The sequence below is a fragment of the Argentina anserina genome, chromosome 6 (genome assembly GCF_933775445.1).
Source record: "Argentina anserina chromosome 6, drPotAnse1.1, whole genome shotgun sequence".
In the NCBI taxonomy this organism is placed as follows: Eukaryota; Viridiplantae; Streptophyta; class Magnoliopsida; order Rosales; family Rosaceae; genus Argentina; species Argentina anserina.
The window spans coordinates 32,944,753-32,965,712 of record NC_065877.1 but is presented as its reverse complement, the minus strand read 5'-3'; the positions used below and the strand labels follow the sequence as shown (position 1 = coordinate 32,965,712).

At 39.2% G+C, this 20,960-nt stretch overlaps 3 protein-coding genes and 1 non-coding gene across 5 annotated transcripts; all 4 read right to left on the bottom strand.

Annotated features, from left to right (window-relative positions):
• Positions 1-226: 226 nt before the first annotated feature.
• Positions 227-2,070, bottom strand: LOC126800360 (uncharacterized). 2 transcript variants are annotated; one of them, XM_050527717.1, is made up of 4 exons: positions 1,904-2,070; positions 1,739-1,809; positions 1,256-1,336; positions 227-465 (listed from the first exon to the last, which is right to left on the bottom strand). In XM_050527717.1, the coding sequence occupies exons 1-4, from the start codon at positions 2,010-2,012 to the stop codon at positions 442-444; spliced, it is 285 nt and encodes a 94-aa protein (XP_050383674.1). In that variant the 5' UTR covers positions 2,013-2,070; the 3' UTR covers positions 227-441. The 2 variants fall into 2 exon arrangements, with proteins under 2 accessions (XP_050383674.1, XP_050383676.1); XM_050527719.1 differs by having other exon boundaries at positions 227-459.
• Positions 2,071-13,660: 11,590 nt separating this feature from the next.
• LOC126799945 (syntaxin-125-like) lies at positions 13,661-14,572 on the bottom strand. Its single transcript, XM_050527207.1, has one exon. It carries the CDS (start codon positions 14,570-14,572, stop codon positions 13,661-13,663), a length of 912 nt encoding a protein of 303 aa, XP_050383164.1.
• A 420-nt stretch (positions 14,573-14,992) lies between these two features.
• Positions 14,993-17,279, bottom strand: LOC126800210 (QWRF motif-containing protein 3). Its single transcript, XM_050527526.1, has 6 exons — positions 16,111-17,279; positions 15,903-16,022; positions 15,696-15,812; positions 15,528-15,617; positions 15,324-15,431; positions 14,993-15,135 (listed from the first exon to the last, which is right to left on the bottom strand). The coding sequence occupies exons 1-6, from the start codon at positions 17,236-17,238 to the stop codon at positions 15,046-15,048; spliced, it is 1,653 nt and encodes a 550-aa protein (XP_050383483.1). The 5' UTR covers positions 17,239-17,279; the 3' UTR covers positions 14,993-15,045.
• Positions 17,280-20,789: 3,510 nt separating this feature from the next.
• On the bottom strand, positions 20,790-20,861 carry TRNAD-GUC (transfer RNA aspartic acid (anticodon GUC)). Its single transcript has one exon. It is a non-coding gene; the product is annotated as a tRNA-Asp (tRNA).
• Positions 20,862-20,960: the final 99 nt, after the last annotated feature.

Here is a 20,960-nt window from a genome sequence, read left to right as displayed (position 1 = left end):
AAACTGGAAAGTAGTACCACACAAGGCCAACTTGTTCCTTATCAGAAGTTGATGACCTTTTCTAACCTCTTGATTTCAGGCCAAAAAGGAAACGCATTGAACTTAGATAAATTCAAATTGGCAGTAACAATACAGTGACCCTCATTCTATACTTCCTTTTAAAATCCATCAAAATATTTTAGACTTCGGAAGATCTCATTACATTATTGAAAATAAAAGGTTGATGCATCAGAATCATTTTGAATAACTACAAAAAGTGTTCACAAGAGGAGACACACTCCTAACATGGCTAATAACTCAACTTTTATCAATGTATCATCATTCTCCATGGATTGATCATTAATCATTTCAAGACAAACAAAATGAAAAGTCGGTACAGTTTATATCCAAGCAGACTCATTATTACCAAAGTTCTGGGGAAGATCTAAATCTCCGAACACCTCATTTTGAAGCCTCCACCTGTTTCTGAAAGCAAATAAGTAGTCAGCAAAAGCTTCATATACAATACAAAGGCAAAAGTTACAACAGTTATATGTCCCATGTCTAAACCCTATTGGAATGCACAAGGTGATTCACGCAGGACACCCAATAACGCTCAACTGTTCCGCTCCAATTTAGTTTATTTTTTCAGATGCTAGAATTCATCATGATGGTTCAAGCAAAACTAAGAAAAACTTCTTGAAGAAAAGGCACATAATATCGACCAGACCAACAATTAATCCAGCAAAACTGATCAATTGGTATCTCTTTGTGGGAATGTTGTACCAAACAAACATTTTATGATATTGTAATAAAATGGCAATTGTATTAATAGAGGGTCCCATAAGATCCGATAATATTTCTAAACTCTAAGTTTATCCAAACCACTAATAATTGGATATCAAGCTTCAAAAACCTATCATCAAAAGCCTAACAGTAAAGCAGCGAAGTATGACGAATGCACAAAGAGTTCCAGCATATGCTCTAACACTACTGTCTACCAGTATTAGACTATTAGGTTGACAGTTTGATGTGACTGTGCAACTGGCATCCTACCACTCTTTTAAAATGCACCGAGAATGTGATATTTACAAAAATAATCATAAGGGAAGCATATCTTGTGTGCCTTATACACTGCACACATTCTTCCATATTGGCAATAATACAAGTCCAATCAATCCAAACAACCCATAGTTTCGCATATCTGATGCCTAGTTAAAACCATGACCAAGAATAACAACACACAATGTAAAAGGTTTAAACGAAGATATAATACCTGTTCCTTCTTGCCTCCAGTGAAAAACTTGTATCCACTATAGAAAAGCACGCCCCATCCGGTCAGAGAGACAATGACGAACTGTCAAAGTACCAAACCCAGTCAAAATTGATTTCGGAACTTCATGCACACAGTAATTCCTCGTATATGAATGGTTCAGTAGCAATGCTGAATATGTCCAATCAGGCCAACTTTAAAGCATCACTCACTATGTGCCTAGAAGTAGAAGACTATTGCTAGCAAGTTGCGAAAATGTTTAACACTGATACAGCTGATCTAACTAGCCGAACATCAAACCAAGCGTGGTCCTTAATTTGAAGTATCACACTGATTTTTCTTCGTTGTATTTCAATTACAAACAAAAAAGTGGCATACAATCCAGCACAGCCTATACAAAATTCAATTAACCATTTCCACAGCTAAAAAAAATCAAAACAAATATTTGATTAAAGCAGAGAGGGAGAGAGAGAGAGAGAGACTGACGTGCTCCTCCTTCCATTTCGATGGGCTCATCGGGTCGGACCAGCAGTTAACCTTGGGCGGCGCATGGGGATCTGCAACAGTATCATTGATTTCAATCAGCTAAGAATTGAGATCGGTAATCGAAGCAATGCTAAGCGAGATTGGGATTTTAGGGTTTTGTTTTACCTGCAGCGCCGGCGAGGCCGCGTCGCTGGATTAGACCGGCGGTTCTGGACGATGACAAACGGAGTGTGGTCGCGGCTTGTCGAGCGGCGATAGCTGCTACGGTAGCCATGGCTTGCTGAAGAGGAGGAAGAAGAAGAAGAAGACTGAGAAGGAGAGAGACGAGCAAATGTGTGGTCTTATGACTACTACCAGGCAGGAGGCGACGTCGTTTTGTTAGGGTGTATTTCTGAAGTGGAGCCCCATTATGCTTATAAGCCCAACACCACCAACTGAGCCCACCCAAGACCTTTTAGTTCAAGAGAATTCTTGTAGCATTTGCCCCATACTTAGGCCATCTCCAATAATTGGGTTCAAATGGCCATTTCCTAAATTTTAGCCTTGTTTTGATCACCAACAACAACCAAGAGGAGAGCTAAAGGGCCACTAAAGGGTTAAATGGATAAGAAAAGGGCAAACATAGCCTTTTGGCTCGGCTAGCCTAAATTCAAAGGCACCACATGATAGACATGCGGGTTGTGGAATACCACTATGAAATAGAAAAATGTCATATTCTCACTAGTTAGTTATTTAAAAGGCTAAATTTAGTTGTATATTAATAAAATAATTATATTTTAGAGGGTTAAAATTTAACCTTGAGCCCAATATAACCCTCTATTCTTAGAGATGGCCTTAGAGTCTTAGATGCATTTCACCATGCCAAACTCATTGGGTAACATTTTTATGCTTGTCATTTCTATTCCTAGATTGATGACCAATTTGAAAAAATGGATATTTGATTATTACCTAAATCACATTACTATGACTATGATTTGTTTCTAAACATTTTCTTTCATAAAACCTATATATGATTTTTAGATAGCAAAAAAAAAAACCTCTTTGTCTTTGGGTCAGCGCCTCTCTCTAAAAACCCTAGAGGCTGCATGTGTTGCTCTACCTTATCTGGCTGCGCCTCGGCATTGGCGATGGTCTCTGGCCTAGCCGGTGCACAAGTGGTGTGGCCCGATGGGAGTTTGTCAGCATATCTCATATAGGGAGGAAAGGGTCGGGGTCGGGTAGTTTTTTCTGGTTTGAGAGCATGGTTGAGTCACGGTGGTGGGAGCAGATTTGAGAAGTGATCAATGGAGATCAGATTGGGAGCGGTGTTGGGGCTACGTTGTGCCAATGGGGGTTTGGTCGTTGGCTCATCTTTATGGTCGACGACGGCGCTTAGAGGTACAAGTTGGTTTCGATGGCGGATTTCTGATCTAGGGGCTTGGATGTCATGTTATGCTTGCAGGTTGGGGTTGTCCGTGGTAGTGACGTCTTCTTGTTGGTTGTGCAGATCTGGTTCCGACATCGCTGTGGTGGTTATGGAGGTTGGGTTGTTGGCTTGACCAAATCTTGGGCTACAAAGGATGTTCTTGGGCCTGCCATATCATTTTGGGCCTGGTTACTACTTGTTGGCCCAATTTGGGCTAGTGCCTTGGTATGGGCTCTCTTTTTGGGCCCTGCCATAGTAAGTTTATCTTTTGTTCGAGTTGTTTTTTATTTTTATTTAATATTAGAATTTACTATTATCATAATATTCAAGGGATAAAATTGAAAAAAAACAAAAATAAACAGAAAATGAAAATTTGTTTTCTTTTGCAGATAACTTCAGTGTTGTAACCACCACACTATCTCCCCACTATTATGTAGTAAATACCTATTTATTCAGGAAAAAAAATTATGTAATAACCCGATTTTTCAGAACGATTATTTGATTGTTTTTAAATTTATAAAGTTTGTGAAATTCTTTAAACGTGATTTATGTTATAAGCCCATGTTTAGGGTGAGTCGGGCTGTGTGTCCTTGTGCGCACTTAATGTGCCTTGTCTGTTTTAGATAGGCAACAAGTTCATTGCTTTGTCAAATGGTCGTTGCCGCCTAGTGGTATGATGAAATTAAGTGTCATCGGATTTATTTTCCAGCGGCAGTATAGTTGGAAAACTACTTTATTAGACATTAAAATATGTAATTGATGTTTCATCGTTAATTGAGTTACATATGTAGTGATCTCTTCACCATGTCACCACTGTCTGAAAGCAAATAGTCGCCATTAGTGTAGTACTATTTGCTAATTGGTACTTTGTTGGGTACTTGTTTGTAGGGATCTTTGATATTATGTCAGGTCTTTGTAATAAGGGATTTAGGCTTCACGTTCCCCCTTCTATTCGACAGTTTCATTGATGAATACTTGAGAACAGCCGCACTAGCCCTTACATAAAAAAAAACCTACGTTCACTCACAAAATAATACATCGAGTTACAAGATTCATGTCTTTTTAGAGTCATAATTGATCAATATTCTAGAAATGTGATAAGAGCATTTTATGTAAGGATATTATAGTGTAAATCCTTATAGTTGTACTTGTTTATTTCCTTAAAAATGTCATATTAACTTCCTTATTGTTATAAGGTATTTAATTTGTGAGGCAACATAATGTTAACGGGCGCTTAAGTGATGCATTTGAAGTTTTTGAAATGGAGTAGAGGTGTCAAGGATGGACTCTGATAAGTCCTATTCTCCAACTGTCCAGGGAGGTCCATCCTCATTGAAATTGGAATGTGATTATGTAATAACCCGAATTTTTAGAAACTAAATGTCGAGTATTTTTTTAAGTGTTAAACTTGTGAAATTAATTCAAGACGACAATTGAAGGTTTGCGACATTTCAAAACAAAAACGGAAACGTTCTCGGATCGTTTAATTAGAAAACGTAACGTTACCGCAACGTATAGATCGACTTTTATTCCGTCGCTCGGTTGCAAAAACTTCCTTCACGAAAGTCGTAGAGCTCATCGATACGAATTCGTGGACATGTCATGCGTTCGAATCGGACGTCGGATGCAAAAGTTATTAACGTCGGAAGTTCGTTTCCGATTTTGGAAATAGTATAAAAGGAAGGAGAGGAGATTAAAAATCAGAAAATCAGATTTTTTCTAAAAATCAGATCGGGGTACTGTTCACCCGAGCTCGGGTACTGTTCACCCGACCCAAAAACCTTCTCCGGCCGATTTCTCCACCATCCGACGTCGCCTCGTGTTGTGCCACCTATCAAACTGACGGGCTCGACGAGCTCCATCTTTTGGGCTACGCCTTGCACTCCGGCGACAACCACACACGGTGTAGCAACCGCCGGAAGTTACTGCTGTGGCGGCGCCGCCTCCTCCGGCCACCATGGCTCGAGATTCTTGGGGGGTTTTGCTTGTCTCAGTCTCAGCAACATTCCCACAAAAGGAATCGAGCCAAATCGAAGTGTAAGTACCTGAATCAAAATTTCAATTTTCTAGGGTTTGTGAATAGTGCCGATTTCATGTTCTTCGTTGTTTGGACTGTTTAGACTCGGATTTAGACCTTGGTGTCAACTAGGAAGTTGTTGGAAATGTTGTTTAGGTTGTGGTGGTAAAATTTGGTGATGATTGGTGGCGGACGGTGAACAGTAACGCCGAATGAATAGTAACTCCGCATGAATAGTGATCTGTAACAGTAAATGTGAACAGTGTCATGGTAAAAACAGTAACTTTGAACAGTGTTATGGTAGAACAGTAACTGTGAACAGTGGTTTAGTAAAAACAGTGATTAGTAAACATAAACAGTGTTCCGTGAATAATGTTTTATGAACAACATTTAGCTGTGCTGAACTCGTCACCTGATATTTTAAGTATCATTTTCTAAGCATTTATCGTGCTATTAGGTGACTGACGAAACGAGTGAGGAAATTACTTTCAGGGTCGTGGATGTTGCACGCAGGAAAGAAGGTGAGTAAAATCTCACATATTTACGAATCTACCCTCGCGGTGATTCAAGATTTTGCAAGAGTATTTAATAATGAATTACAACATGTATACAATTTAGTGGATTACATATATACTGTATAATGGTAATAAGTACATATATATATAGTTTATTTTATTATATACTGTTATTGATTCATTAGAAATGGTTATTTCGATGACGGAGGTTTGTGTATTGAGCATGTGTGGTGAAATATGACATGTATAAGATATAGTGGACTATATATGTGTTGTATAAATGGTAAATAAGTACGAATATATATAGTTTGCTATATAATATACTGTTATGATTTAATTGTGATTATATTGAGCATGTGATTTGAATTGTACAATATGATGTGAGATTATTGTACGTGATTTTTAACATTGAGATTGTTAAAATGTGAATTGTCTTCGGACCTGATTTTTGGTACAATATGATGTGAGATTATTGTACGTGTTTGGCAAGTCGAAACTTAGCCTTTGGCCGGGCGAAAGTTACGATACAGTTAGAGCTCTAGTCTGTCTGCCTTAGTACTGCATGTGAGGTAACGGGTGGTTATCTGCTCATGGGTACTCAGATTGTTTTGGATGTTGGGTAGCGGGTGGCTATCCAATATCGGCGGTGTATTACGAGAGGGGTAACAGATGTGTACCAGCGTTCTTGGTACCCGTATTATAAATGCATTTGGATAACCAGAAGGGTTACTTAATTTCTCATGAGAGCTTCTTTTCATATTTCTTCGGGACAACCAGATGGGCCGTCCATTGACTCATGAGTGCATTTATATTTGTTTGATTTGTGGATTTTCGTATATACATTAATATGCGAATTTTATTTTCATTTTACTCATACGAGCTGTAAAGCTTACCGGGTTTGTGTTTACAATCCCGGTGCACCAATTCGATGGTGTAGTGGATAACTCCGCAGGTGTGGATTAGCGGGAATTGACGGACCGCTCAGAGGACTTGAAGTTATTTATCTCCAGCTTGCGTGAGGATTTGGTGTGACTATCTTGTGAGGATTATACATTTCCAATTGTTATAATGTTGAATTATAAGTTTGGTTTGTAATAATTGGTTTTCTGAGTTGTATTGAGAACTCAGTGATGATCCGCTGTGCACGTTAAATGATTTCGATTTCATTGAGATTGTTTTGGTGTTCTAACGACTTTGAAATTTTGAGTTTTTAGGCTAGAAATTTTAGGGTCGTTACAGTTGGTATCAGAGCCTAAGTGCGTATTTGGTGATTATCAATATCATCCGGGAGCGATGATCCGACTGCAGGCGGGCACCCATCACATGCTCCTCGGTATTGATATGTCGCCGGATACGCGAGAGTGTTAGGAGCCATACCTTATGATTTGGTCCTGTAGAGAGTATTGTGACGATACTCCGATGATTCACATTCTTCTGAAATTTCATGATTGATATTGGTTGGATCTATTTTGTCGAATTCGAGACTTCACATGTATGACTGAGTGTTAATTGTTGAATGGTGATGAATTTGGAAAAAGGGCCGTGAACATGGCCGAGGACGGACGAGAGGTCGCAGCCGAGGTAGGGTTGCAGGCCGAGTCCGCAATGTGGAGAACCTTTAGGAGGAGGCTGCTCCTCGGGTAGAACAGGTTGACCCTGCTGCTGTCGTTAGAGACGACGATAGTCGTGTGTTAAGTTGATCAAGGACTTTAATCGTCTGTCAACGTCTTATTTCATAGAGGCATGGATCATATGGTAGTGGACCACTGGATCGAGGGCATCATAATCTATTTTGAGATGATTGAGTACCCTGAGAGAGAAGAAGATGATATCGACACTTATTAGTGATAGTTCGGTAGAGGAGATGGTAGGATTGACTCCTACATCTATGAGAAACTCTTTATGTGTCACTTCGCATTTGGAGTGTTCCTCGAATTTGAGACAATGAAAGGCTTGTCCTATTGTGAGTGGAAGTGGAGAGTTCTCTGCTTATTTGATCGTGATTCCGGATCACACCTATGATGTGATCATAGGAATTGATTGGTTGAGTACGCAGTACACGGTGATTGATTGTTTTGACATGGTGGGTTCATTCGTAGACCCAGAAAACCAGAGTTTCGTATCTTTGACTCGAGGCGGATAATGTCATGAGAGTTTGAGTCATGGCATATGTTGAGTATGTGGATCTGAAGTAGCTATCACAGACATCGTTGTGATATCAGAGTAAAGTGAGACGTTTCAGGAGATACTGTGTTATAGCCCCTATAACGAAGACGCCGTATGGATGAGACAAATGAATTCAAAGACTTAATGACTAGTGCGATCAGCTTAGAGAGGCTACAATACTCTCTGAGTTTGACATGCGATCCAAATACTGGAATGCTAACAGGTTTGAGTATATAGTTTCCTATCAGGGCAGAGAACTATCAAGGAGTCTTGATAGAGAGCGTTGACCCTATATTGAGGGATGTTCAGTGTTTAAATGTTAAGGACTAGATTTTAGTTATGCAACTAATCTAAGTTGAAGCCTAACAAGGTTGAGATATTATGTTCAGGTAAGAGATGTGTAGACCATAGGTTGGAGGTGGTTAACGAAAATTTTCGTGACTAGCATCTCTAACGCTATTGGTAACAGAGTGGTATGGCGTATGATACGTCCATAAAGTGGTAATACAATTATTGAATTGAGATTCACATTTTGTCGACGTGACATTCCAAACTTGTTTTGGTTCGGCTATAGACAATTGATGTTACGCATTGTTCTTGGCTGAGCAAGAAATATAAGGTGATGGAGAAATCTCAATGTGGCGATATGAACTAATTATTTGCTAGATGAGCATTTAAATGAGAACGTTGGTCTTTCAGGATTTATTTATTTTGGTGTTGGGGATTGGAACTTCACAATGCCACTGGTCCAAATGAGACGCAGTGGCGGTGAAGTAACTCTATTGAAGGTAAGGTATGAGATGACCTTAGCTTAGTGGTGTTTTAACGAATTGGTCGTGACAAGTACCTTCTAACTGGTAAAGAAATGGTTGAGGACTAAATCTTCTTTTCAATTGCAAGTGGTGTTAGTGTTGGAGACTTAGAGTTTTTTCTCCCTCTATGCATCAGATTGTTTATTGTTGGATAAGGCGAAGTTGACTGAAGTGTTCAACAAGGGATAAATTTTACGATAAAGAGTAATCAATTATATTACTGCTTGCAGAGAAGTTATTTTGGCCGAATGCGTTGGCCATGAGGGTTCTTAATGAAAGTAAAGAAACAACTGTTTAGAGTGGTGGTATAGCGATCATTTTGGGTTAGTTTTGAGGAGATGGTGGACCTAATATCGGGTTCTGTTGAAGTAATTACTAAACTTATTAGTACTACAACGGTGGGAGGAACCAATATCTTAGATGATGCACTGGGGCATTTGTGTGGGACCGTATGTCATGCATTTGAGGCATGTATGAACCAGGGGTAAAGTATATCTCGGTTGTGGTCGTGTTGGATTTTGCGCTGTAAAGTTCACCTAATTTTTCATGTTTCACCGTTGAGAGATAAATACATTCTTTGTTTGAACCCCAAATTGTGGCATACCTCTCATGGAAGCAGGAAGCTGTAATTAATTTTTGACGGTAAGTTTTGGTGAGTGTGATGGGATGCGTGATGCGTCACTCTTGTGGTGGCGGTAGAGGTTCTCTACTGCCTTGTGTGTATATTAGTCGATTCTCTGGTGAATTTTTTTTAGAGTAATTCTTAATCCAAGGTGGTGTTCTGTGGTGGTTGTGAACTCAATGAGTTAAGATTTCTTTATCGTGTTGCCGATACAAATATGGTACTTGAGTGGGTATCATGCACGACAACTTTTTATGGTTATAATAAGATGATCATGAAAGGAGATTATTTTGTTGATTGGAAGGAATGGTAGGTTCGTTATTCTAGCGATGCATTGTGGTGAAGTCATGAAGGTATTGTCGTGATAAAGCACGTTTATTTGAAAACCACTATGTGTGATGAAAGTAGTAGGCATGTGTTAATCATTAATTTGACTCATGTTAGATGTTGAGAGTTTTGACCATGCTTAGTGGTAGGAGCTAACTAATGACGTGAGGATAGTCTGTCAAATCGCAAGAGAGTGGTGAACTAGACAAAAGAGGGCGTCGACGCCTCCATGCTGAAAACATCATTATGTTTCGGGAGGATGATTATATTTTGAGTAGCTCACATTCGACTATTATTGTTAGGACATGTGACAGATTGTCTGATGGAGGAAGTTTGAGGTAACGAAAGATAGGTTGAGAGCTTGTATGCTGGATTTTAAGGTAGCTGTGAAATCATTTGAGATTGATTGAGTTCGCCTACAACGACAATTACCCTTCCAGCATCGGCATGGTACCCTATGAGGCACTTAAGGTAGACCATGTCGATCACCTATCTGTTGGCCCAAAGTTGGGTGTAGTGAGATTTGACAAGAAAGAAAAGTTGACCGAGGTATGTTGGGCCTTTGAGATTCTCGAGAAGGTGGGAAAACTAGCCTTGCCTACTAGCATGTCGGACGTTCACAACGTCTTCTACATTTCCATGTTGAGGAAGTATGATCCTGATGTGTCGCATATGTGATCGATCATAACACCATTGAGGTGAAGGAAAATACCACTTTTGTTTTGAGCCGGTTTGTATTTTGAATAGATCCACAAAGAAGCTTTGGAGGAAGGAAGTGGAGCTAGTCAAGGTATTGTAGAGCCATCATGATGAAGGTGATGCATCATGGAAGCTAGGGTCGGATATGAAGACGGGATACCCACAGTTGTTTATTGAGTGAACTTGAATTTCGGGACGAAATTCCTTTTAAGGGGGTAGAATGTAATAACCCGAATTTTTAGAAACTAAATGTCGAGTATTTTTTTAAGTGTTAAACTTGTGAAATTAATTCAAGACGACAATTGAAGGTTTGCGACATTTCAAAACAAAAACGGAAACGTTTTCGGATCGTTTAATTAGAAAACGTAACGTTACCGCAACGTATAGATCGACTTTTATTCCGTCGCTCAGTTGCAAAAACTTCCTTCACGAAAGTCGTAGAGCTCATCGATACGAATTCGTGGACATGTAATGCGTTCGAATCGGACGTCGGATGCAAAAGTTATTAACGTCGGAAGTTCGTTTCCGATTTTGGAAATAGTATAAAAGGAAGGAGAGGAGATTAAAAATCAGAAAATCAGATTTTTTCTAAAAATCAGATCGGGGTACTGTTCACCCGAGCTCGGGTACTGTTCACCCGACCCAAAAACCTTCTCCGGCCGATTTCTCCACCATCCGACGTCGCCTCGTGTCGTGCCACCTATCAAACTGACGGGCTCGACGAGCTCCATCTTTTGGGCTATGCCTTGCACTCCGGCGACAACCACACACGGTGTAGCAACCGCCGGAAGTTACTGCTGTGGCGGCGCCGCCTCCTCCGGCCACCATGGCTCGAGATTCTTGGGGGGTTTTGCTTGTCTCAGTCCCAGCAACATTCCCACAAAAGGAATCGAGCCAAATCGAAGTGTAAGTACCTGAATCAAAATTTCAATTTCTAGGGTTTGTGAATAGTGTCGATTTCATGTTCTTCGTTGTTTGGACTGTTTAGACTCGGATTTAGACCTTGATGTCAACTAGGAAGTTGTTGGAAATGTTGTTTAGGTTGTGGTGGTAAAATTTGGTGATGATTGGTGGCGGACGGTGAACAGTAACGCCGAATGAATAGTAACTCCGCATGAATAGTGATCTGTAACAGTAACTGTGAATGGTGATCTGTAACAGTAAATGTGAACAGTGTCATGGTAAAACAGTAACTTTGAACATTGTTATGGTAAAACAGTAACTGTGAACAGTGGTTTAGTAAAAACAGTGAGTAGTAAACATAAACAGTGTTCCGTGAATAATGTTTTATGAACAACATTTAGCTGTGCTGAACTCGTCACCTGATATTTTAAGTATCATTTTCTAAGCATTTATCGTGCTATTAGGTGACTGACGAAACGAGTGAGGAAATTACTTTCAGGGTCGTGAGGGTCGTGGATGTTGCACGCAGGAAAGAATGTGAGTAAAATCTCACATATTTACGAATCTACCCTCGTGGTGATTCAAGATTTTGCAAGAGTATTTAATAATGAATTACAACATGTATACAATTTAGTGGATTACATATATACTGTATAATGGTAATAAGTACATATATATATAGTTTATTTTATTATATACTGTTATTGATTCATTAGAAATGGTTATTTCGATGACGGAGGTTTGTGTATTGAGCATGTGTGGTGAAATATGACATGTATAAGATATAGTGGACTATATATGTGTTGTATAAATGGTAAATAAGTACGAATATATATAGTTTGCTATATAATATACTGTTATGATTTAATTGTGATTATATTGAGCATGTGATTTGAATTGTACAATATGATGTGAGATTATTGTACGTGATTTTTAACATTGAGATTGTTAAAATGTGAATTGTCTTCGGACCTGATTTTTGGTACAATATGATGTGAGATTATTGTACGTGTTTGGCAAGTCGAAACCTAGCCTTTGGCCGGGCGAAAGTTACGATACAGTTAGAGCTCTAGTCTGTCTGCCTTAGTACTGCATGTGAGGTAACGGGTGGTTATCTGCTCATGGGTACTCAGATTGTTTTGGATGTTGGGTAGCGGGTGGCTATCCAATATCGGCGGTGTATTACGAGAGGGGTAACAAATGTGTACCAGCGTTCTTGGTACCCGTATTATAAATGCATTTGGATAACCAGAAGGGTTACTTAATTTCTCATGAGAGCTTCTTTTCATATTTATTCGGGACAACCAGATGGGCCGTCCATTGACTCATGAGTGCATTTATATTTGTTTGATTTGTGGATTTTCGTATATACATTAATATGCGAATTTTATTTTCATTTTACTCATACGAGCTGTAAAGCTTACCGGGTTTGTGTTTACAATCCCGGTGCACCAATTCGATGGTGTAGTGGATAACTCCGCAGGTGTGGATTAGCGGGAATTGACGGACCGCTCAGAGGACTTGAAGTTATTTATCTCCAGCTTGCGTGAGGATTTGGTGTGACTATCTTGTGAGGATTATACATTTCCAATTGTTATAATGTTGAATTATAAGTTTGGTTTGTAATAATTGGTTTTCTGAGTTGTATTGAGAACTCAGTGATGATCCGCTGTGCACGTTAAATGATTTCGATTTCATTGAGATTGTTTTGGTGTTCTAACGACTTTGAAATTTTGAGTTTTTAGGATCGAAATTTTAGAGTCGTTACAGATTATGATTGAAGATCTCGGCAGAAATTAGTGCAGTATGTTTTAGAATTTTACTCTTTACTTCTTACAGAATAAAGACTGAAAGAGACCATGACAATAAGAGGTTGACGGCAGAGGAGTAGAGTAAAAAGAGGAGTTCAAATCATATACAAACACAATTAAGGTTGTTGTGGGAAATAGAGAAGAAGAGACCGAGACCACATTCATTCATCAATCATCACACCATCTCCTCGAGCTCACCATTCAAACTCCTCAAGCTATTCCCATTTCTCCTCAAGGTGCTTTAAATCTCATCAAGGACTCTACAAGTTCTCACATCTCCTCAAAGTGTTTTAAATCTCATCAAGGCCTCTACAACAAAGCCATCCAGTGGCGCATGGAGTGTTGGAAGCCTGCCCACTACCAAGGTAGCGCCTAGATTTTTTTTTGTAATTTAGTATATGTGTGGCTGGTTTTAATTTTTTTGTGTATATATGACTAATATGAGTCAATTTTAGTCTCCTTAGTTTTAATAGAATATGAATTGTTTCCAAAGTAATCAAGTGAAATCGCATATCACAGCACATAAAGGTAGGAATTATTACAATTTTCTGGTACGAATCACTATTTCTTCCATGGGGCAGATCATAGAAAAACAAAATACATTAGGACTTTGTTCAAAGAATTTTGAGACAGAAACGAGCTTCATTAACTCTTGAAGTGAATCAGAATGGGGAAAAGAAGAATGATAACCAAACAAAAGGCGATAACTATACCAATGCAAATGCATTTCCTGCTGCTCTTCTGATATTGCTTAGCTTCCTCAAGCTGCACAGTTGCTCCCCTGACAAACGAGCTCGCACGCGCGACTTGGCTCTCGATGTCATTCAGTTGCTGCCCTTGTGCATCAACCAACGCAGCCATGTCTAGGAACACTTGGTGCAGCTCAATGAGGCTCTGCTCAATCTCCTTCACAGCATCGCGTCGCTCTTGGATTTCTTGAATTGTGTCCAAAATTTGACCACGGCCCTGTTCCTGGATTGCCCTCTGAACTATTGTCTCACCATCTCCACTGGCAATCAAATTCTCAATCATTTCTTTGTTGGCCTTCTCACCTGTTATTGTGAAGTACCTCCTTCCAACTGTCTCTTTATATTCCGAGGCTATTTTGGCCCTTAGGCCCTTAAAATCATCCATCATAGCCTTAAGCTTTTTCACCAAACCATTGAGTACTGAAGCTCTTGTTCGATCAGAAGATGATCCTGGTCCACATCCGGGGAGTTTGCGCTGATCAGCATTGGAGAGTTCAAGTGCTTCAAGCTTTTCCTTGATGACTTTGGCAAGCTTCAAGACTTTCTCAACATCTGAGTCCATCCTGGCACGGTGCCCTTTCATGGACTTGGCATCATGCACTTGTTTGCTCTCCTCATTTGCTTCCTCGAGCTGTTTGTAAAGCTTCTCCACAGCTCCCATGTCATCCTTCACATTCTCTACTTTCCTGAAGTATCCATCGAGATTGACAGTCTCATCCCACGCCTCGCTGCGGACATCATCAATGTAGACCTGATGCTCAAGATCCTTGTATCGTTTGAATGAATTATCGGAAAACAGATCGTTCATCTTGGCAGCTGATTTTATATGAAATTTTCTGTTTGCTAAAGTGGGAAACTTATGTTGAGGTTATATTTGTACTAATAAGGGGCTTATAGAAAGAGGAATTCATGGTAGCCATTAACATACAAGGACCTGAATAGGATTTGACTGCGTCATTGAATTTTTTATTTTTTTTCTAAATGAAAGTTGACATATACCTTCTCATAGACCTGATCTCAAGTACTAGTACGTGTTGACCAAAAAGTAACATGAATAGCACTAAGATGATGATGGAAGAATCAATTGTATATCTCACTGATATAGTAATCAAGATTGAAGACTCTACAGTTGTATCACTCAATGAAAAAAATATTAATTACCTAAAAAAATAATTGAGGTTCATCTGTTAGTGATCAAACATATATTTTGATGATTATTTACAGAAAGCTCATCTTATCACTCCTAAAAAAAACAGAAAGAGTCATGGCGCGCATGGTATCCTATCCTTGTTGCTGCTGCTGCAGCTGAATATGCTCTTGTTTCCATGATTCCAACTGAATAATACTACACTTCACACTCCTCTCTTCCATCTGTTCATACAAAATCAAAGAAATTCATAAGAGTTGCATTCATTTCCTACAAGTTTACCATGAAATCAAAGACTATATATAGTTGCTAGTCACTTTCTTGTTAACTCTGTGACTTACAATTTAGTAGGTGAAATTTGAAACATATATAGGGTTGTGTATGAATAACAAATAGATCTTTCCTTTATTACCTCTAGTGCTGATATGATTCTACAGAGCTCGAGACACTCGTCAGAAAGCAACTTTTCTTGTGCAACCACCCCTGTTAATTTTGAAAGCAACTCAGCACTCTGCTCAGCCTGTTTCAGAACCAGCTTCCATGTTAGTCCACTTAACATTAATGACATGTGAGAAGATATGCACATGTAAGTATAGGATTTTGAGCTGAAACATACCGAGGGAGCTAATGTAGCCAATATCAACTTAATGGAAGCTGAGTAATCTGAGGCATTGCGTAGATGGGTGGCAGCTGATTGAGTATCCACCTACACATGCTTGGTCTTGTTAGCAGAAGAAAAGTAACATCATAGAAGCTCGATTACAATCGGTCAGTCTCGGCCTACCTCTGCACCTTCAACAAGAGGTACCCTGCAAACAACAGAATGTAAGCACTCTTTCATCATAGAAACTGCTCCCATGTGTTGCCTTTCCATATCTCCCCACTCTTCCAATGACTTAAACTGCACAAATAACCAACATATTAATGCACGTACACACAATCATCGTTAACCAAGTAACAAAAATTCTTTACTAGATAGTAATAGGCTAACTTGAGAATGTAGAATGAAGTTCAGCTTCATATTAAGGGTTTCTTTGTGAAGCTTCAGTTTCTTGTGCAACACAGATTGCCGCAACTTCATAAGACTATCACAAGCACTCAAAAACTTGTTCTGCCAAAGCATTCAATAAGAACATGCACGTTAGCCCTAAAGAAAGTAACATACACACCAAACATACTAACCCAAAACTAGAGCTAACCTGTGCTTGATCACCAACATTGCCATTTACAATTTCAACTCTTGTATTTGCGTACCGCCATTGCATCAATCTATTATGTAGCAACCGGAGTTGATGACTGGTATCGGACAGACCATAGCCGGAATTAGACCTCACCAATGACCTTGAAGATTTTCTACTTTTGAACAAGTCCAACCCCATGTTGAGCAACTTCTCCACCCCCTTACTTTTTGAAGGACTAGATGGCGGCTTCAAGCTTGAAAACGAGCTCGACTTCCCTAAACTCTCCGACGACAACGGCTGCGTGGCGCTCCTCCCCGGCGACAACGCCCACTGCGTCGCCCCTGTCAACGAATTAGCCCTCTTGATCACATTTTTAAGGTTAAACTTGTTCATTTTCGAAGAGCTCTCGGCCGAAACCGGATTCCTTAGACTAGAATCCGACGTCCATCTCCGATGTTGCCTTGTTTGAATATCACTCATGTACTTAGACGAAACCTCAACCCCCAACTTCCTCGAACTCGAGCTCGCCGTCGAGCTATGAGCAGCGATATTTGGAGACCCAATATTTGCGCCGGAACCTGCGTCACTGATCTCCGATCCCGAATCGAGAGAGTCGGCGAAATTATCAAAGTTTCGCCGAGCTGATGAGTTCTGATATAGACCACTTCCATCAACGGAGAATCTCCCCGGAGCTATCTCCACCGCTAGTTTATTTGACGACGTTGAAGTCGAAGTCCACGACGGCGACGATTTTACGGGAAAATTGACTTTTCCGGTGTACCTCGCCGACCCTCCGATGACCGGTCTGTGATTCTCTTTAGCGTTATCTTTCTCGTTATCAAAAACTTCTCTTCGGCTTCTGCTTCTGACTAAGGTCGGGTTATTACGTTCAGTACGATCTTGGCGTCTATCGATTACGAGATGAGAGGCGAGAGATTCTAAGCTCTTGACGGAGGGAGTTGTTGCAGAGGGCCATAGACCGCCGCAGATGGAAGAATCAGGTTTTCGAGTGTCAGGTACCGGCGAGCTAGGTTTTCTCCGGGCCGGCGAGAGAGGGAGCGTGGAGGCTTCAGGGGTTGTGGAAGATAGGAAGCGTGAGCTTACTTCCCGGGATTTGAGTCTTCTGGGTTTGTAAGACTGATCCATGGAGAGAGAGAGAGAGAGAGAGAGAGAGAGAGAGAACAGGGTTGTGTCACTTGTGTGTGTGTTTGAGAATATTGAAGAGCAAACGAAGGGGGTATGGCCGTATGGGTGCTACGTGGGGAGAAAAGGAAGCTGCAAGATGCGAGGTTCTGTGGCAATTTGCAGAGGGGTTGTGTGTGTGTTTGGATGATTAAGTTTTATATTCGAATTCAAAATAGGGTTTGGGGATTTCAAAAGTGAGTGTTTCTTGGGGAATCAGATAAGACCAAAAACAAACTAGCAGAAGTGAAATGGCGGCAAATTGGATTTCGTGGGATCTTCGCCGGCGTGTGAGGGGTTTGGAGATGAAATGACTGAAATATCCTTGTGAAGACCAATATGATGTTCATAGATTTTTTTTCACATTTTAGTTAGCTAATTACAAATGTATAACTAGATTGCAATTTTCATGTATCTAGCAAATAAATCTTCCTTCTTATGAAGTTGTAATCTAATTTACACCTTCGTGAAAGATGTGCTCTTTATACACATAATAATGATTTAATAGTCTACTAAAACTTTCACTATTGAGGAGCATTGATCAGTATATGTCATAATCCGATCATATGCACTAAACATATGTATATTGAGTGATCTTGAAAACCATATGTGGTACAACTAAAATAACTAAATAAGAATGTTTATTTGTAGTGATGAGAAGGAATGCATTTTATAGTAGAGATTGTAAGCTAGGACTGAGGAGTGATGCAAGAGACGTTAGGACTTATGATCGAGAAGAAAAAACATTGCTAACCAAGTACTTATCTAGTGAAGTATTGGAGGAGGAGTAATGTGTAAATTCCAATCTGCCGGCAGTTAAGAGTTAACGATGGATTTTATCGGCATGCATGATGTTGCCATATGTCAAATTTGTTAATTGCAATTCAAAATGATACTGTTATCATCATGAAATGCTGCACCAAAATGAACAAGCTAGGAAATGGTCAACCTTGATATCAAACAACATATCCTACTTGAATTTGATAAATTTTCACCAAAAATACAATATAATAGTGTATTCACCGTCATAATCATTCACATCAAGTTACTTGACATAACATATTAATTCGTATTTACCTCAATTTAAATTAAGTTGATACATGATTTTATCACTATATATTATTTCTGTATATAATTGATACACAGTAAAATAATTTTCACATCCAATGATACAACAAAAGAGTTGAACGAGTAATGGGGGATTATGTTTTAAACTATGTTTCAAAGGTGTGAATAGCTAACTTTATGTTTGATCCGGAAAGAATTTGTCGTGCTCCCTAGAGTTGAAATTGCAAAGTCCTTACAAGAATTTAAATGGAAGATCACGAGTTCTTATATTTACTATCTATTAATTTGACAAACACTATTTACGATATTGTTCACATGTACTGTTCATAATACCTACAATGCTTTACCAATTTTATCCTCCTTTCTTTACTTTTTTTTTTTTTGCTTTCTTCTTCTTCTATATTCTGTTTCTTTTGCGAGAGAGCTGTGGGTTGTTGCTTACAAGAGTGGTTTAGCTAGGATGGTGGCTTGCGATTTGCTTCCCTTTCTTTCTTCCCCAATTGTTTCCTTCTCATCCGTTTTTGCGATTTGCTTTCCTTTCTTGGATTTGTGATTTCTTCGGTGCGTAACTGTTTCTCATTTACCTATGTTGTTGTGTTTGCAATTTGTGGGTTGTGTTTGTTATATTTTTTGTTGTGTGTTTGTGATCTATGGGTTGTTGTTGTTGCTTGGATTGCTTCATGTGTTTGCTTATGATTTTGGTGTTTTTGATTGTGTTTTTGTTTACCTATGTTCATTTGGATGTGGATGCTGGTGGGTGTTTTCTATGTGTATTTTGTTCTGTTTTTGATGGTTTCCTTAATGATATCTATTTTGGCGGAAAAAAGTCCGCCAACTGTGGACGATTGAAATATAATTATTCATCTTTAGTTCTTTACATCCGTTAAACTAAATGGCTCTATATAAGCTATTATGGAGAGCTCCTCCCTGATTTTTTGAGTCAATAACAAAGGAGCTAATTGTTTTCATGCAATCTTTTTCTTTCATTTACCTAGCATTTTTTGAGATGTTAGTTGTTGCTGAAACATTATATGAGATGTCCTATTTTTAGTGCATTTGGGTTTAGTCAATGTTCAAAAAATTTGGGGAGGTCAAATAAAATTTTGTGAGATATGTTGTCATTTTTCATAGCAGAGAAGTTTATAAATTTTTGTCATTTTTCATACCTATTTCAGCATTGATCCCTACAATGTTTTCTACAAGAGAATCAAACTTTCACATGCAAAGCCACAATTGTGAGATATTCAATTCGGAATGACTGGTGGTTTAAAACTTGCTCCACTCCAAACTGCTTCAAGCAGCTGAAACCAGACAATGACAGTGATGGATCCATCTGTGTGCTCTATGGTGCCAATACTCCTCTTCCATGGTATATTGATATCCAGTACTCATTGCTATAAATGCTCATCTGTTATGCACCTGCTGACAATCTTATTAATTACTCATGTATATTGCAATCACTGACATCGTTAACCAAGCAAAGACTACATTTGGAAGGCTAGCATATCAGCTTTTAGGTCACTGATGCCAAGAAATAGCAACTGAAATAGCCAACGAAGGAGAAAAATTCTTGCAGAAACTCACAGAACAATCCACGAGACCCATATATTTTAGATAGAAATCAACATGAATCATGAATTCCTGATGAGAGGCATTCGTCCAGATCCCAAACGCTCTGATACAATAGAATATCAAGCACCCAGCAACCCAACGCCGGAAATGCAGCTAAAAAAATAAAGAACAATGGAGGCAACCAAAATCTGCTCCTCATTACAAATTACCAGAGAAAATCTTAGAGATCATCACAATTTAGTCTATATATCTTCAATCATAGCATACTACAAAATTGCGATCAATATGTGGCCTTCGTTTGGACTTTTAACTGCACTTTCTATAACATAAACAAGTAGGAGAACTGATCAAAGTAGGAGTGGTTCTTTTGTGGATATACTCCATCATTGATCAAAGTAGGAGTGTGTTTTTTGGTGGATACACTCCAGAGTGCAGCTATCTTTATGCTAAATTACAATTTATACAGTATTGCGTAACCATATTTGGAGCAGCTATCTCTTATATAGCAATTTTTTACGAGCTCAAACCACAACATTGTGAAACTACGCTAGCGCAGTTCTGTCATTATAACTTTCTTTCTGCAGCCTCTTCTTTTCTTTTTTCTCCAGCTTCATAATTTTATATTTTGAGTACCTACTTAACATGCAACTTCTTTGTATATCCTCTATTACTGCCAAATAATAGTTGTGGCAACCTCTAACCCGCAGCAACGCGCGGGTACATTATCTAGTATGATCAACAAAAAGTAAATTAAATCATAGCCATTAACCACACTATTAATAATTAACAGCATTGCTAAAGAAGTCAAACTGAAAGAGCACAAAAGAAAAAGAACTCTCCTGTGGTTTCAAAAGTGTAAAAAAATATAAAAAAGGCGCCGTTGCCGGGGATCGAACCCGGGTCACCCGCGTGACAGGCGGGAATACTTACCACTATACTACAACGACCTTGTTGCTGGATTGGTCTTCTCATTTATTCTTCCAAGAGGAGTCCCACGCTCTCAGCATGTGTGAGTTCTGATCTTGCATCACTCGAGATATTACCGA

What these genes read in the sequence shown, in the direction of transcription:
- LOC126800360 (XM_050527717.1), bottom strand. Translation starts at nt 2,012, where the DNA reads ATGGCTACCGTAGCAGCTATCGCCGCTCGACAAGCCGCGACCACACTC. An exon ending in CGAAATGGAAGGAGGAGCAC is followed by an intron (nt 1,337 to 1,738) that starts GTCAGTCTCTCT and finishes GTACTTTGACAG; the next exon opens with TTCGTCATTGTCTCTCTGAC. An exon ending in CTGGAGGCAAGAAGGAACAG is followed by an intron (nt 466 to 1,255) that starts GTATTATATCTT and finishes ATTTGCTTTCAG; the next exon opens with AAACAGGTGGAGGCTTCAAA.
- LOC126799945 (XM_050527207.1), bottom strand. Translation starts at nt 14,572, where the DNA reads ATGAACGATCTGTTTTCCGATAATTCATTCAAACGATACAAGGATCTT.
- LOC126800210 (XM_050527526.1), bottom strand. Translation starts at nt 17,238, where the DNA reads ATGGATCAGTCTTACAAACCCAGAAGACTCAAATCCCGGGAAGTAAGC. An exon ending in CTCTTGTTGAAGGTGCAGAG is followed by an intron (nt 15,618 to 15,695) that starts GTAGGCCGAGAC and finishes AAGCATGTGTAG; the next exon opens with GTGGATACTCAATCAGCTGC. An exon ending in TGGCTACATTAGCTCCCTCG is followed by an intron (nt 15,432 to 15,527) that starts GTATGTTTCAGC and finishes GTTCTGAAACAG; the next exon opens with GCTGAGCAGAGTGCTGAGTT.